At 34.9% G+C, this 15,739-nt stretch overlaps 1 protein-coding gene and 1 non-coding gene across 2 annotated transcripts; both read left to right on the forward strand.

Moving 5' to 3' along the window:
* The first annotated feature begins 9,623 nt into the window (after positions 1 to 9,623).
* On the forward strand, positions 9,624 to 9,696 carry TRNAV-AAC (transfer RNA valine (anticodon AAC)). Its single transcript has one exon. It is a non-coding gene; the product is annotated as a tRNA-Val (tRNA).
* Positions 9,697 to 14,532: 4,836 nt separating this feature from the next.
* LOC139701139 (cuticle protein 19-like) lies at positions 14,533 to 14,973 on the forward strand. Its single transcript, XM_071599715.1, has one exon. The coding sequence runs from the start codon at positions 14,533 to 14,535 to the stop codon at positions 14,971 to 14,973; it is 441 nt and encodes a 146-aa protein (XP_071455816.1).
* Positions 14,974 to 15,739: the final 766 nt, after the last annotated feature.

Consider the following 15,739-nt stretch of genomic DNA (forward strand, 5'->3'; position numbering starts at 1 on the left):
CTTTGATAGAGGGGAGAATGTTAGCCAACGACGCAAGGGGAGGAAAAAGATAGACACTTTGGACAAATTGAAGAGAGGTTGAATGTATGTCAAATTTAAGTATAGTTTAGTCCGGCTTTATTAGGCGGGTAAAATAAATGTTACATAGTTAAGTTCCGTCCATCGAAAATATGAATCAAAGGGTAGACTGCAAAATAAAATTTATGTTCGTCGATACGCATTATATTCATGATGTTGGAAGTAATCTTCCCAAAAATGGCATTAAAAAAACATTTCAGTAATCTACATTAAGCTAATTGCATTCATATGTTTCGAATTATATCTTTGTAACGTTATTTTCTAGTTTCTGTGGAAAGAGTTTTTTACAGTTAAAGTTATAAAGGTGGACTGTGGCGCCTCGCGCACGACTACGAATGCCTGTGACATTGTATGTACGGTATTTCGTCACAACATCTTGTTCCTTTAAAAGCCCCAAAACGTTCTAAATACTTAAACAGCACAAATAGTATAACCGCAAAAAAACTACTGTTTAACATATAGGTATTTCAAAATAAACCACATTTGCTCGAGATTTATCATGGTAGAAAGAAATATTATGCGTTTTTTCTTTGAAGTTTTGATTTTTAGACTTAATTTATTATACTCAGCATTGAAATTATTTTATTACTAGTTGCGGTAGTTTGTTACATGAACAGACGGTCTTTTTATGACATAAATACGTCAATATATTTTGTCACAGTACTTCTATTCATTATTTCTGTCTTTTTTAATAGTTAGAATCATCAAATATAAAATGAAGAATGGGTTAATAAACAATCGCTGCCAATCTCAAAGTTGAATGACCTAAATCCATTCGTAAATTGATCTCCTCCCATAAATTATGCATCTGATTCTATCATGAGAAATAACCTGAGATCTAAAAATTCGATTAAAATTAACAAATTAAAAAAATAAAATTCTCTTAGCTACCATAATCTCGAAATTTTCAGCAGGTATAAATGCATGTATCCCATAGTCGTAAATCGTTCGCAAATTTGGTCTTCCTGGTTTATTAATTTGTTAAGTCCAAATTTTTTCATAAACCATTCCGTATACATTGTTATCTCATCCCTTCATTCATAACAGAGTGATTAAGGAAGTATTTCTCCTTAATGTCGAGGTAACAGGTAAAATATAAACGCAAATTTCCAATTTTTTATTGTTTTGGTACTTTAATTTTGACGGAAAAAATTAAATTAAGGAGTCCAACATTAATGAATGGATACTTCATTGCAATAATCGACGTTAATGGATATCAACTTCCTGAATACCAAAGCAATGGAGCAAGACCGATTTGGTTCATGTATCAACCAAGTTAAAATTATAGTATCCTTTCAAAAATGTGATTGTTAAAATTTTTGCCTGCAACATATAATGGCGATTAAAATATATCCTGCAAATTTATTTCAAAATATAAAGACTTAATCGTTCAGCTGAATACCTGAAAAACACCCGGTGGCTCTGTAAAATCCAATAACAAAAACTATATTTACGAAGCGATAAATTTACGTGACGTGATCTTAATAAATAAAGCTAAATGGAGGATATTTATGAGAAATGAAATATATACTTCCATGAAATGAGAACATATTGATAACCATTCTTAAAGCAAATTCTACTCTGAGATCTACCTTTTGTTGGTAATTAAAACACTTGTGATTTTCAACAGGGTTTTCAATACTTCCGGATCGTTTTGACGATACAAGGATATTACCTTTGTAAAATTATCTTTCTAATCACACTGTACTATAGAAATTGATTATCAGAGATTGTAACTTAGTGGTAAAAATTGCAAAATTCGTTATCTATCGCAATGGATGCCGCGTTATTCCACATTGTATAGCCGAAGAAATTATTTGTGTCAGAATCTTAGAGTACATTTATTGGCTTTGATAAAATCTTATACTCTTCCTGATCTCCTTCCGTACAATGAAAATTTTCACCTTCTATATCACGCATCTTTGTGACATAGCATCTTACCAACGCATGCATTTCTTCATCAATTCGCCATTTCCCCATCAAATCATCCAAGCATTTCGTTCCGGGAACGCAACTTTTATCGTATAGTTTTAAGGAATTGGTTCACTTTCGCACCCTAATGAAATATCATACTCTTCTGAATTTCGAGATGGTGCCTCCCATTACCTCACACTACTGGCTCCGCCCTGCATCCCTCACAGATCCCTACCCCCTTCCCTTCTTCCGACTTAACTAACTGGTTCCTTTCTATCAGTGACGTCTGCATTGAATACGACATCACTCGCTCATATATAAACGAGCATCTCGAGTCTGGTCATCACTCACATCTCATCACTCAGTGCAAATCGTCCAGCAGCACAGCAATAAACGGAATCAACATGTACAACTCAAAGGTATGTATTATCAATTATATCAATCAAGCAAATTCATACATATACCTTAAATCTGGAGCATTCATGTGAACTATTCAAATTTAAATCCATAATCCAGATAATTTGAGAATATTATAACGATTAACGTTATCATCTGTAATTTGTAAACCTATGGTTTTTTATGACGCATTCCTTCTGGAGAGCAAAAACCCCCAAATTGGGGTAAATAATATAAAGCGGGACTTGGGCTGTTTTTGGGCTGGTGTACTTGTTTCCCCCCTTTTTTTATTGTGCCCCACGAGCCAGGGTTAGAATCACGGCGGTGGAATATTTTTTAAAGGTATCCCGATCATTGGGAGCCATGCGGAGTGCACTTCAACTTGAGTGGTGTACACAGTCGATCAGGCAGGACGCTAAATTGTGGAACCCTTATCGTTCTACGTTAAGATTCGTCTGATGCCGACGCCGGGTTTCTCCTCACCCTTTCCCTATTCCCTGAATATCTTAACTCTAACAAATAACCCAAAAATCCTTAATGATACAAATCACTTTAACTATCGGGCGTCTCCATTGATTACCACTTCTAATATATATAATATTCACTTCAAGACCAAATACTTTGACTTGGAAATCGGTATCAAGGCAAGCTTAGAGCCCGCCGGATACTGCATGCTGTCAGTTCGATTTTCATTCTCATCGGGGATGGAGGTCAGCTATCATGACAACTGCGTTTTTCTAGACCTCAATATTGCTAGAATATTACGTAGCTTGAATGTTCTAGTGGATGGCCTAGGTTTTCGAAGCGAGATCGTCCATTCCAGTATTTTAAAGAAGAGAACTTCTCATGAAAAATTTGGTATGCGACATAATGACGATTGTTTTATCAGAAAGAAAGAGCATCGATAGCCAAGTGACTTGCCCCCAAAATTAAAAAAAATACCAGCTAAGAGCTACACAGCATAAAAGTAGCTAGTAAAATTCATAATTGATTCATAGGTAAAACGTCTTGAAATAACCCAACTGTATAAGAGACCGTTCGCAACTTATGTTCACGATTCACGACTATTAATAACAATGGTATTGTAATAAATGAAATAATAATAATTGCGAGTGAAGTTTAAACGATATCTCGAAATAACCAGTTGCTCCACCTATTCTCACCTGAGTTTCCCTTCACGCATTGCGCAATCTTTCTACCCTGATTCTTCCTTTAACAGGCACGCCTATCTGCTACCTGCATCGCTAACCCCCAAAATATACTCCATTTTCCGCCTCTCTTCCTACTCCTTTCTCGGGATGTAGTGGACTTAATTAGTCAGGTATTTTCATTATAGTTATAAAAGGACCAGTCATCTACTAATTAGGCAAAAGTATTTTCACGTTGAGGATTGCAAATTATAATACATATATATTTTTCACAGGTTTTCGTCTTCCTTGCTACCGCAGCAGCTATGACCTTGGCTTTTCCTGGCCATCTAGAGGCAGATGTCGAGCACCACGTGGATTACTATGTAACTACAAATATATTATTTATGATAGTTTTTGTTTTTCTTAATTGCTATAAAAGTTCGATTATTGACCAAAATAAATGAGAGGCAATCAAGTCTCATAATTGTATTTTTATACTACCATCAAACTATTAGAGTTGCACTCCATGGAGCAATTACCAAATAATAAATAGGACTATATCATGGGAAGTGTATTATATGAATTACAGTGTGCTACCGGGATAACTAGAAAATGACATAAATGAAAAAGCTCTTGAATAAAATTTAATGACTTGATTCTTCTCTACATTATCACCAAGAAACCACCTTATAAACACTTTGATATAATTTTCTTAACCCATGAAACTTCATATTAGACATAGTGTGAATTAATATATATATTCCATAACTTTCTTTAAATTTTTGAGACTGAGCCAGTCGGACCGAAATCTGGTTTACTGGAAATAAAGTTAGCGAACTACGGTGCATTAATACTTTGAGAGAACCGTTTCGTGTTGGCAATAATTATATTTGACATCAATGTAGACATATAAGAAGATTTTATGAACTTTCTATAATTATATTAATATTATCCGCAGTTGAGTTGATTTTTTTGCCTTTTAAATCACTTTAAATTATTATCTTAGTGCTTTGTGTACATGAAAAGTTTTTCGGATTTGATATTGAAATTTATCAAATTTTTTCACACAATAGTATAGTTCACGCCGCGGTATTTTTTATTTAGTATTTTGTCATGTTTGACAGGATACGTTCGGAGGTTACACGTAATTTCCTCTTTTTTCCTTTAAAGGCACCCCCAAAGTACAACTACGACTACGCCGTCCATGATCTCCACACGGGGGACGTGAAGAACAAATGGGAGACGAGGGACGGTGACGTGGTTAAGGGATCGTATAGCCACAACCAACCAGATGGGACCATTCTCACTGTGGATTACACGTCAGACAAACACAACGGCTACAACGCAGTGGTTAAGAAGCATGGCAAGTCGATCCACCCCGAACCAGTGCACCAACATCTGAATCACATTGAAGAAATTAGCCACGGAGTGAACCTTGGAGGAGTCTTCGACGGACATTTCGGGGATGCCAGTTCCCACGTCAATAGCAATAACATTGCTTTCGGCCATCACGGCGGCCACCATTTATAGACCCTTCGTGAAAAAATGAGACAATCATATGACTTTATTTCCTTCTCATGTTTGTTTTTTCGTTGTTGCCCCTTTCTTGAAAATTGATCTCTATTACTTCGGTGGAAGTGATTGTTAGTTGATCATGACCTTGGTATTTCCTATGTATATATGTCCTCTTGTTTACTAACTATACGCCAGAAGTGATTGTTAACATTCTTTTCAACAGTCATTTTATTCTACGAATAAATTATTTGACTTGAAACTATAAACCTGAAGTGCATTATTGTGATTGTTTTCCGTCGATTTCTATCCTATATACTTGACAAATATTTAGCACAACAACTAAGCGTTCTATTACAAGTATTACACTTGAAGAATTTGGTGTCGGACAAGGATAGTAACCATGTTGAAACATCGGCTCCAGTTACATCTCGGATGGTAACAAAACTTAGGCCTGTACGAAAGCTGGATAGTTGCAGCGCCGTGACTAGGGCTACACCGTATTTCTCTTGTGCCTTGTCGGCATGCGACAGGCAAATGTAACGTGTATTGCCACATTGTAAACTAATTACCCTAAATTGTTCCTACAAAGGTGCTAAGAGTAACTAAAAGTGTTTACCAAAGTGAATTTGATAAATTGATATAAGATACACGAACCGAAATATTCCAAATTGTATCTTAACTTCATAATTATTTACCATGCATTCAATTGTGAATTATGGAGAATTCATAGCATAGCATAACTTTTTCTTGATATGGATTAAGAAAACTATCTTTTAACGAGTTGAAACAAAATCACGCTACAGTGATATGAAATAATTATTCATTAGATGTTCTTATATTAGATATTAAAGAAAAATTGCATATTCATTAGCTATCCTAATTGCAATTTCGCTAAGATTTTAAAATAATTGAAAGGAGCATTGTTTGATTTGGATGTCTATATAAATTCTTTAGTGAAATCGTGTAGGCAATTATATTATGCATTTCTTTCAATGGTTATATTTGTTGGATATCGCCATTGAAATATAACCCTTTGCACGTATATAATCGCGATTACTCTATTTCAACTCATTTCACTTATTATCATTAATATTTAAAGCAATCTACTAGCTTAGATTGGATGGGCACAAAACTACCAAATAATTCTCTTGTCTCTCCTGAAAAACACAACTTCACATCGCACACTACAAGCCCCTTTTCATCTACGTATACTTACTTCCTACCTTCATCCCATCCAACATCCCTATCCAGTTCCTGCCCCTTCCTCGTTTGCCCAATATTCTCCCCTCTCACTCAGTCGTCAATATCCCACTGCTGATCAATATGCTTTTCCTCCATTTTTCCTGCCTCCTTATGACTTCACCTAACAATCCTCTCTCTGCCCCCATCATACCTAGCACTTCCTTGTTTGTTTTCCTATGTGTCCACTTCACCTTATCCAATATTCTACACACCCACTTTATGAAGCCTTAAATATACGTCTACCATACCGCTTCAGTGACCATGTTTCCACGCCGTGCATAATTACGCCCCAGATCAAATTTTTAACGGGCTTTTCTTTCCTTCCGATGCCTTTAACATCCTTACTCAACGTCCCTGTCATATATGTATTCCCTCCTCGTGAAAGCTTCTTTGTCTAACCGCATAAAATTTGTTTTATTTAACTTTATTCTCATTCTATACCTATTGCACCGATTTTACTATGCACATAGCAATACTTGCAATCCATTGGCTGACTGATAAGCTAAAGCTTGGTCATCGGCGAATATAACTACTTTTATGTATTAACCGCCGAATTTCATTGCTATCTCCAGTTCTTCCCATTTAATCATTTCCACCACGCATACCTTGAACAGCAAATGTGATAATGGACTACCTTGCCATACTCCTTCTCTTGAACACTGTCCATTCGGAAACTCCATCCTTCACTCGTTCCTAGCAGTCTGAGGCATGTACATGTTGCAGCTTATCCTCCTATTCCTCCAATTTATTTCTATTTTCTGCCCTATATTCATTAATTTTTCCCACTTTGCTCTATCAAACGGCTTGGAAGGGAATGTTATCTATTCCTTCGGATTTCATTTCCCTTAATGCCCTTTTAATATCACCGTCGATTAAGCCTGGGCCTAAGCTACTATTAGCTGTATCACATTCTCTTTCTATTCAGAACATTGCTGGGCTATTTAGATACCTAATTTTTGAAAAAATCATAGGATGAGAAACATTAAAAAAATGTATTAAGAATTTTAGAAGAAAGAAAGATACTTAGAACTAATCCTTTTCTCTAGCAGAAACCTTTAAAAATGGAAAAGAGCGTTCAACTGTTTTTTTCGGAGCATTGACGAATGTAAAAGGTTTTCTTTTCTGGCTTTTGTGTGCGATTCCTTCGGGAACAGGTAAGGTCTGTATGGGATCATCGCCTTCCTCAGTGATTGAATATTATCCTAGGCTTTTATTTAATACGTAAATAAAGACATTTCTCCATTCTTTTAAATCATGTATTATTTCTTTAACAAAATCACCATTACGTTATTTTCTTTACATCTGTTTTTTTTTACGGGCAGGATTATTTCTTAAAATTTGATAGGTGAGACGGAAAAAAACCAGTCCGCCAACAGTCAAGCCAACACAAATGTTTATCTGTAATTAAGCAGCTTATATTTGACTAAGAATTAGCTTCGATTTAGAGAGTTTCTTAGCAGATAAAATGCCTTCAAACAATGTTATCGGAAAAGGTCTGGCTATTGTATATGGAGCGTTTCATTACGCCGGAAGTCTCATTTTTTGCAACGAAGGTCGACGCCGTCTCGAGGGTCCGCCTATTTCCTACAGATTATTACTGAATAACTTTCTAATTTCAGGCTCTATTATTATGAAGGTAAGCCTTTTTTGAAGAAGGGTAGTAATTTAGCAAATGGTGCACTTTTATTTGCGGGAAAATTTTATTTGCGCCTACCACATCCCTTTGTTTGCTTTGAGGATTGACAAAGAATGGCGTTAATCTACTTTTGCTTAAATATAAGATATCCATAAAACAGTTGCCAATCGTGAATACTTATGCAACAAATATAGCGTTGCAAAAATGTTCACAAATCATTCTTTACTAACGATTACAGTATCGGTAATATCATTTTTGAATAATAATACGCTACTTATCCGACAGCTTGACAATTTTCTGTGCCATAAAAAATATTTCAAATTTTGACCAACTGAGATACATTAACACGACTGTCGCTTGAGAGGAATCTACACTGTCACCCCAGAAAATACCTGAGTGTACGTAAAATACACAATTCCAATTTTATAGGGACGAAGAGAATAACTCCCATGAGTATTTGAGTAACACATCTCAGCAAGCAGTACTTGCTCAACCGCAATAATTCCTTTGCAGAAATGGCAAGTATTTACTTACGATGGATGTGTACACGAAACAAGAGTAATCAAGAGTACTGAATATTTTAAAACGTCACATAATTCACGAGTTACAGATCCTTGGTTGATAGCCGGGTCCTTAGGAAAGTTTGAAAGTGTGAAAGCCAATAGAAAAATAAACCCAGCCTTCGATGGGCCTATTAATGAGCACCACTAGATATGACACGTAAAAGTAATTGCTTTCCATCTATCTGAAGATGGGATTAACTTCAATGAGTGTATTCATCAGCCTTGAAATAAAATAATCTTGCAGAATTATACCAGATTAAATAGATCTATTATTTTCTTTGCTCATCTTGCTTTATAAAATACATATTTGAGCAAAAATACATTCCAACTTCATAATTATTTCAGCTCTAAGGTAAAATCACATTCAAAATTATCTATTTTTCAGCGGTTTATTAAGGGAAAATACGAGCTTGCGGATTAACCGTACACGCTTTATTGACTTTTTCTAATGTTCTGTAGAATTTAATACCAAAAAAAAAAAACGCTAGTGGACGCCATTCGAAAGATAGAATGTTCAAATTTAAGTAGTAGGAGAATAAACGTACCTCAAAGACCGTTCAACATGTCTAAAGCCCGTTTCATGGATTAAATATGCGTGAGAAAAGATATCTATAAGAACCAGAATTTTGGATATTGATTGACAATGAAAACTTATATATATTATTATATATAATTCTTCTAATTAATGGAAACGGTAATCAATAATGATTATAAAATAAATTTAGGCACATGCGATTAGTTGTGCAATCTATATAAATGACGTTTTACGTATGACTTAATCTTGAAAGAAGAAGAGATCATCTAATTTTAACAGCTTTATTTATTTTTTTCGTATTAATAATACTACTTTCATTTACCTACTAAACTATTACTCTAAAAGCAGTCTAGTTGGCTTTTAGATTGAATTATTAAACAAGATATGAGAAGTGCAACCGCAAATAACATATCCTGTGTGGGGAAAAACTGTAAAACTTTTATTACTACAGTGTAACAAGCACTATGACAGACAAATTGGCTGAGCAAATAATCCAACTGCTGAATGCGAGATATGGGCGGATTGCAGTACGTATTTTTAACAAATACATCGGGAGTAAATATACTATTTGGGATCACAGAGTAAATTGTGATGTTATTTCCATAAGTACATATGTTTTCGTGGTGTAGTGGTTATCACATCCGCCTAACACGCGGAAGGTCCCAGGTTCGATCCCTGGCGGAAACATCTTCTTTTTTGGTGATTACTTGGGACTTGTCTGCCACCTCACACTGTCAATCAGCACATGTGTATTTTTAATAATAATATTATAGCTTTTTAGAACAGAAAAAAGCATGACATTTGTCATGAAGGACACGAAGTCGGCAAGGATATTACTGCATAAGAATGGAAGCAGGAATGTTAAAATATGGACTTATAGTATTCAACGGATGAAGGCCTACATTTAAAATTTAACCTTTGTAACAGACCGACTGATATCTAGCCATCTACGTTGTTGGGGTCATAATTTTTAAATATCTCTTTTGCTTTAATGATCGAAATGTTTCAAAATAAGCCAAAAGATACTACCTTCTCTCTTCGTTTGACTTCCGTCTAACCGTTTACGTGAAGGGGAAAATTTCATCGCCTATTTTTCATCGAGTATTCCATTGAAGGCATAAAGGAGATGAAGCCCGAGAAACCGATTAACGTATGCTCATTGAACAGTTCGAATTGTGTTTATGACAGCTTATTACTGCAATATGCTTATGGGTCCATTAATGCGAGTGAACAAGTGAGCTTTGCCGCGAGTCCAGGTTCCAGTAACGGCGAAGGATATATTCATAACGAATCCATTGCATTACTTTAACTTCAATGAAGAAAAACATATTATTAAAACTACTAATGTCATTTCAAAATGACAAAAGGATCAGTAGGTTAAAATTTTTCTCTAATCCCTAACTTATTAGTCGTCGAAGCACCATTATAGACAACCCTCCCTAAAATAGGGAGTTGAATTTTTCAGAACCGGAAGGGAATAAGCTCAGACTTAAAGAATTTTTTTGACGATAATATGGCTCCAAGAAGGCGCTTTACTTGAATGAGCCGTAGGTATGGAACACCTCGTTTAATAATCCGAGAAATAGCAAGCCTCGTTACCTAATTGGTGTATCCCGATCTGCTTATTAATATGCAACAACAATCTCCACTCGAGTGTTACGACTTTCGAACGGATCCTCAGATCATTGGCACACGTAATTCCGAGTGCCTGTCACCGAATTCCGCCGTCCCTTAATATCTCAACTCCTCAAAGCCTTTCTCCCCTTTCTAACTCCCATTCCTCCCCCCCCCCTTTCTCATCCTTTCGCCGCAGCGCCTCTTAATCTCTTCCCATACGTATAAAAAGGGGGTACAGTCCTCCAAACGCCATCAGTCCCTCCCTCATTGAGTCTGTGGAGCAGTGTTTTCGGTGCCCTCAACTAATTGGATATTACAGAAACCAGAATGCAGGTCACTCAGGTAAATTAACGAGAAGTTTTAATAGAAGGCTTTAATAGTATTTACTTCGCGAAATTTGGCTATGAGATCTCGTTCAATTCTTGCGAGGTGGATCTCTATATAAAAGGAATACGCTGTTAGAGGGAATCATATAAATAGAATAACCAGAATTGAACAGAAATATGCATCCAGCGGCCTCACCATACTACGTTTTCCGATAAACTGAAAGCTCATCAAAATTGTGAAGCGTGAGCATGTGCTTTTAATTTGTGATATAAATATCAGGTTCGCCCACAATATTTGGACTCGTCAAAATATATTTTATGCACTTCGCGAGTAGGTAATTAGAAGTATTTGGAAGTAATATATATGTTAAGTCTTTAAAAAATAAGATACAGGATGCAATATTTGAGACATTTATGTAATATTTATAACACCAGGCCCCTTAATACGGTCTTGAATCATTTATATCAAATATCTCCGTATTTTCAATTTTCTTTTAATTTAGGCATTTGAACACGCAATAAACATGTGTACATGATAGTGAATTATGTTATTAATATAGAATCTTGCATTTTTGGTTATTCATTTATTTTCTTCGAGTTATTATTCATAGTATGGTTTAAGTTTGTGTTAGTCTATCAAGTTGTTTTGCAAATTAAAATTGTATTATTTTCACAAAGGCGTGTTTCTGTTTCGTATTTTAACTAAAGATCAAACGTGAAAAATAGTGAGATGAAAAATGGATTAAATGCAACAGATATTTGGAATCTCTGAGATACGAACGAAGAAATATTACGTCGTTCTGCGACGCGATACGACGTACTGGACGTTCGTATTGTCAGAATATAGAAAGATATTAAGTGTTTTGGATAATTCAGATAAAAAAATATTGAAATAGAGTTTTAAAATATCCTGGTCTAACAGCATTAGACCAGGATAATAAATTTGCATTTATTTTTCATAATAATGGACCGTATTAGGAAATTAGACATCGTCGTAAACGGTATTAAAAATTTTGCAATTTTGGATTAATATTAACATTATGTAACACATTTGTCTTATTAACAGGGTTATGTGCTAATTATTTCGGTGAAAAAACTAAGGCACTAATTTAGCATACTACCACCTAGAATTTTGATAAAGAATAAAATTGTCACGATTGTATCATTCATTAGTAACACATTGAACATGACATCGTAACATATATTCGTATATCATATATTTCAGGCAATTATTTTCCTTACGGCTCTGGTGTCTACTTCCACGGCTTTCCCAGGTCACCATTTTGGGGTGGAAAACCATGTGGATTATTATGTAAGTATGCATTATATAGTAATTTTTATTCATGATATAGTATTAATTAACACAAACATGAACATTGTAAAGCGAAAAATAGCTAAAGAGTATTTCTGATACCAGGTCAACTCCGTCGGATTTAAGTACTCAAATCTTATTATGACGTTACTTGGACAAGAAATGTACTATATGTAACCTATAGGATCGAATAAGTAAGTATTTCAGGGTATAAAGAACGCCAGTGCCTCCGGTGGTGAATAAGCAATTGGCTATTCCCAAAATTAATATTGGTATCCATTCCTTTTTAAAAGCCCATTAATAAAACGATTGTCTTAAATCACCTTCCCTTTTCAGATTGCATCTCTTTGAAAGCGGTTTTATCCAATGTTATACAATTTAGGTCCTAATACAACCGGGCAAATTTTATAGAATACACCGCAAAACTCCGGTGAGATGTGAGACAGAAACATTATTCATTACAGTTATGTACTTTCCTCAATCCTACTAAACGGTTTCGGACTCTTAGAGGAGTGATGTAATCCAAAACATGAAAGTAACCAAGACAGAAAACAAAAAAAATAAATGACTCCTTGGTTAATAGGTGTAGCATTGATGCATGAAGAAATTTTATACTGGGTAAAGCCTAATCAGCTATATCCATAAATGGTTCTATTGGACTGCGTGGTCAAATTAATGACCTCTTAGATGACCTCAATAAGTTTCATTCATACTCCTTATCTAGCGGGCCACATATAGCCTGAAAACACCTTTCGTTGCAAAATGTCTTTGGTTTCATCAAAATCCATTCCATTTTAAAATTAGCCTTTAATTTTTTTTCAGCATTTAGAGGACATAGGGTCAAATTTATAGATATTATTTAGCTAATAGTTACTCAATCCTTGTAGAGTTATTTACTCCTTTGTTCGTCCGACAATCTAGTCAAACTCTTCGGTTTATAAATGTGCATTTTTCAAACCTAGTTATTTCTTTGCAGATATAAATATAATGCATAAATCAAACCTGCCACGTGAAAATCCCATATTCTTAAACTATTATACTTGACATCAAATATGAAAAAATAAGAACGCTTTTTTTATTTCACAAAACATTAGCTCTATTAAATCTATTTGATTTATCTTAATTTTTGTAACTTCGTAGCCTTGAGGTATATGACGGTTCATATTAAAATGCATCCTAAAAGGAATGTATGGGAAGAAATATCTCCAAACACCACTTCGTTTTCATGAAACAGATGACCTTTTCTTAAAAAAACCTAATATCACTCAGGATAAATTAAAAGTGTACGACAACAAAGACTCGAAGAAAACGTATGTGACCTCTGTTCTATATTAGAATTAAAATCGGATTATTATACATCATGTTACAAATTAAATAAATGAAACAAACTTTTTTCCAAATATTATACTACGATTATACATTGATCTTTGATTGCGAGAAGCTAATTCAGAATTAAATTGGCAAAAGATATAATTCAGATGCTAGCGCATAGAATTTTCTTTTAATACCGAATATTACTAAGCTATAGATTGGTCTTGAGTTATGGGAGGCTGATTCTGAATTTAATTAGCATTAGAGGCAATTTAGAGGCCAGCGCATAATATACTGAATATCAATCGCAGCAATGGTCTCCTAAGCCGATAGTGGCACACATAGGTCATTCATTCAAACAGTTAAAATGAGATGGGAGCTGCGGTACGGGGAAATAATTAACAGTCCCTTTCGGAGGAAGGTTAGAATTACATTTTATTCATGAGGAAACATCTATTATGATCAACGTGTTTACATTATTATTTGATATCTCATAAAATTATTGTAAGTAACTTGGATTGTGTTTTTGCAATGGATTTATCTCTTTAAGTTAAGGTTCAGTGGATGAAAATTTTGAGAAAAATATAGATTTAAAATAAATGTAGACTAAAAAAATAGTTTTAGTAACATATTGAATTTAATAACTTTTTCCGCAAATCCTAGGCAAGTTTATCTTTCGCAAATTTCAAGGTATTTTTAATTATTCTGTGTGTGTGAGAAAATGTGTGGACGTCGTACGGAAATTATAATAATAATAAATTTTATTTTATTTAATTATGAGTTTGATTCGTAAGTATGTATACATGACAAATATGGAATTGATTTTACAATGTTACCATTTTATTTTAAGCTTAAAATTAATGTAAAAATGAATCATTTTTACGTTGTGAATAAGCAAACGACAGCAGAATCGAACTGTATTTGTTTTCGTTAATAATAATAACGTAATACAAAACTATGAGCCCATTCTCAGGCAACCTAATTCATGCCATTCTTAAAATTAGAAGTTCGGAAATTGATTTCCTTTTTTATGTTCTACAGGCACACCCGAAGTATAACTACGACTATGCCGTCCATGACCTCCACACAGGAGATGTGAAGAACAAATGGGAAACAAGGGACGGCGACGTCGTCAAGGGGTCGTACAGCTACAACCAACCAGACGGTACCATACTCACTGTGGAGTACACGGCGGACAAGCACAATGGCTACAATGCAGTGGTCAAGAAGCATGGCAAGTCGATCCACCCAGAACCGGTGCATCACCAGCACTATGGAGGGGAGATTGCCATCGGCGGGCACCATGGAGGATTCGTTGGGGGACATCACGGAGAGGCCAAGTCCTACTCAAACTCCAACAACATTGCCATTGCTCACCACGGAGGGCACCACTACTAGGAGCTGATATCTATTCTTCTACCTCCATAAACGTGCATCTCTACCTCGCATAAATTTTCATTCATGTGGTCATTTTCATCATGAGTAGATCATCACTCATGATTATGACATAACATCATCGCATTGATCCAACTGACTGCATTTCTTAGTGAAAGGTGTAATGGTCGTCTAGTGGTGCTCAGAAAAACATGCCACCATGGTATTTATATCGGTGTTATCGTTATTATAGGAATGACCTACATCCTAATTTTCAACCATTTTTTTATTGAATAAATCATTATACAAAAATTATGCTCTATTTATTGACCGGCAATACTTTCAAAGCCTGTTCCATTTTCTTACATAACCAAATGGGGCTAAAGTGAATGGTGAACTGTAATTCACTTTACTGCGAATCACCCAAAACTGTCCAACTTAAGGTAAATCATGTAATGAAAGACGAGTACAACATTTGTAATTCAGTTCTATTTCATTGTAAAAAATAACTTTTCCAAGCATTTTAATTTTTTAATGAACAGATTTATTTTAATAAGTGGATGACAACATTCATGCCGATTTTATTAGGGTCTTGGATTTCACAGTTCTCTCATAGGGAAAAGGATATTTCTTTATGGTTAACCCTGAGAGACTTTAAAGCAATTAGTTTTGGCAAAATATTAGAAAATAGTTTTGTAGAAAGTTTATTTTCCGTTGCACTGAAACCAGATCAATAAAAATTATTTCACTAAATTTCAAAAGCAAGGAGTATTTCACTGAAAACTAAAGT

Source organism: Hetaerina americana, unplaced genomic scaffold (assembly GCF_022747635.1).
Source record: "Hetaerina americana unplaced genomic scaffold, ioHetAmer1.1.p SCAF_11, whole genome shotgun sequence".
NCBI classification, from domain to species: domain Eukaryota; kingdom Metazoa; phylum Arthropoda; class Insecta; order Odonata; family Calopterygidae; genus Hetaerina; species Hetaerina americana.

Bases quoted from the DNA above. Each gene is read 5' to 3' on its own strand.
- LOC139701139 (XM_071599715.1), top strand. From the start codon at position 14,533: ATGAGCCCATTCTCAGGCAACCTAATTCATGCCATTCTTAAAATTAGA.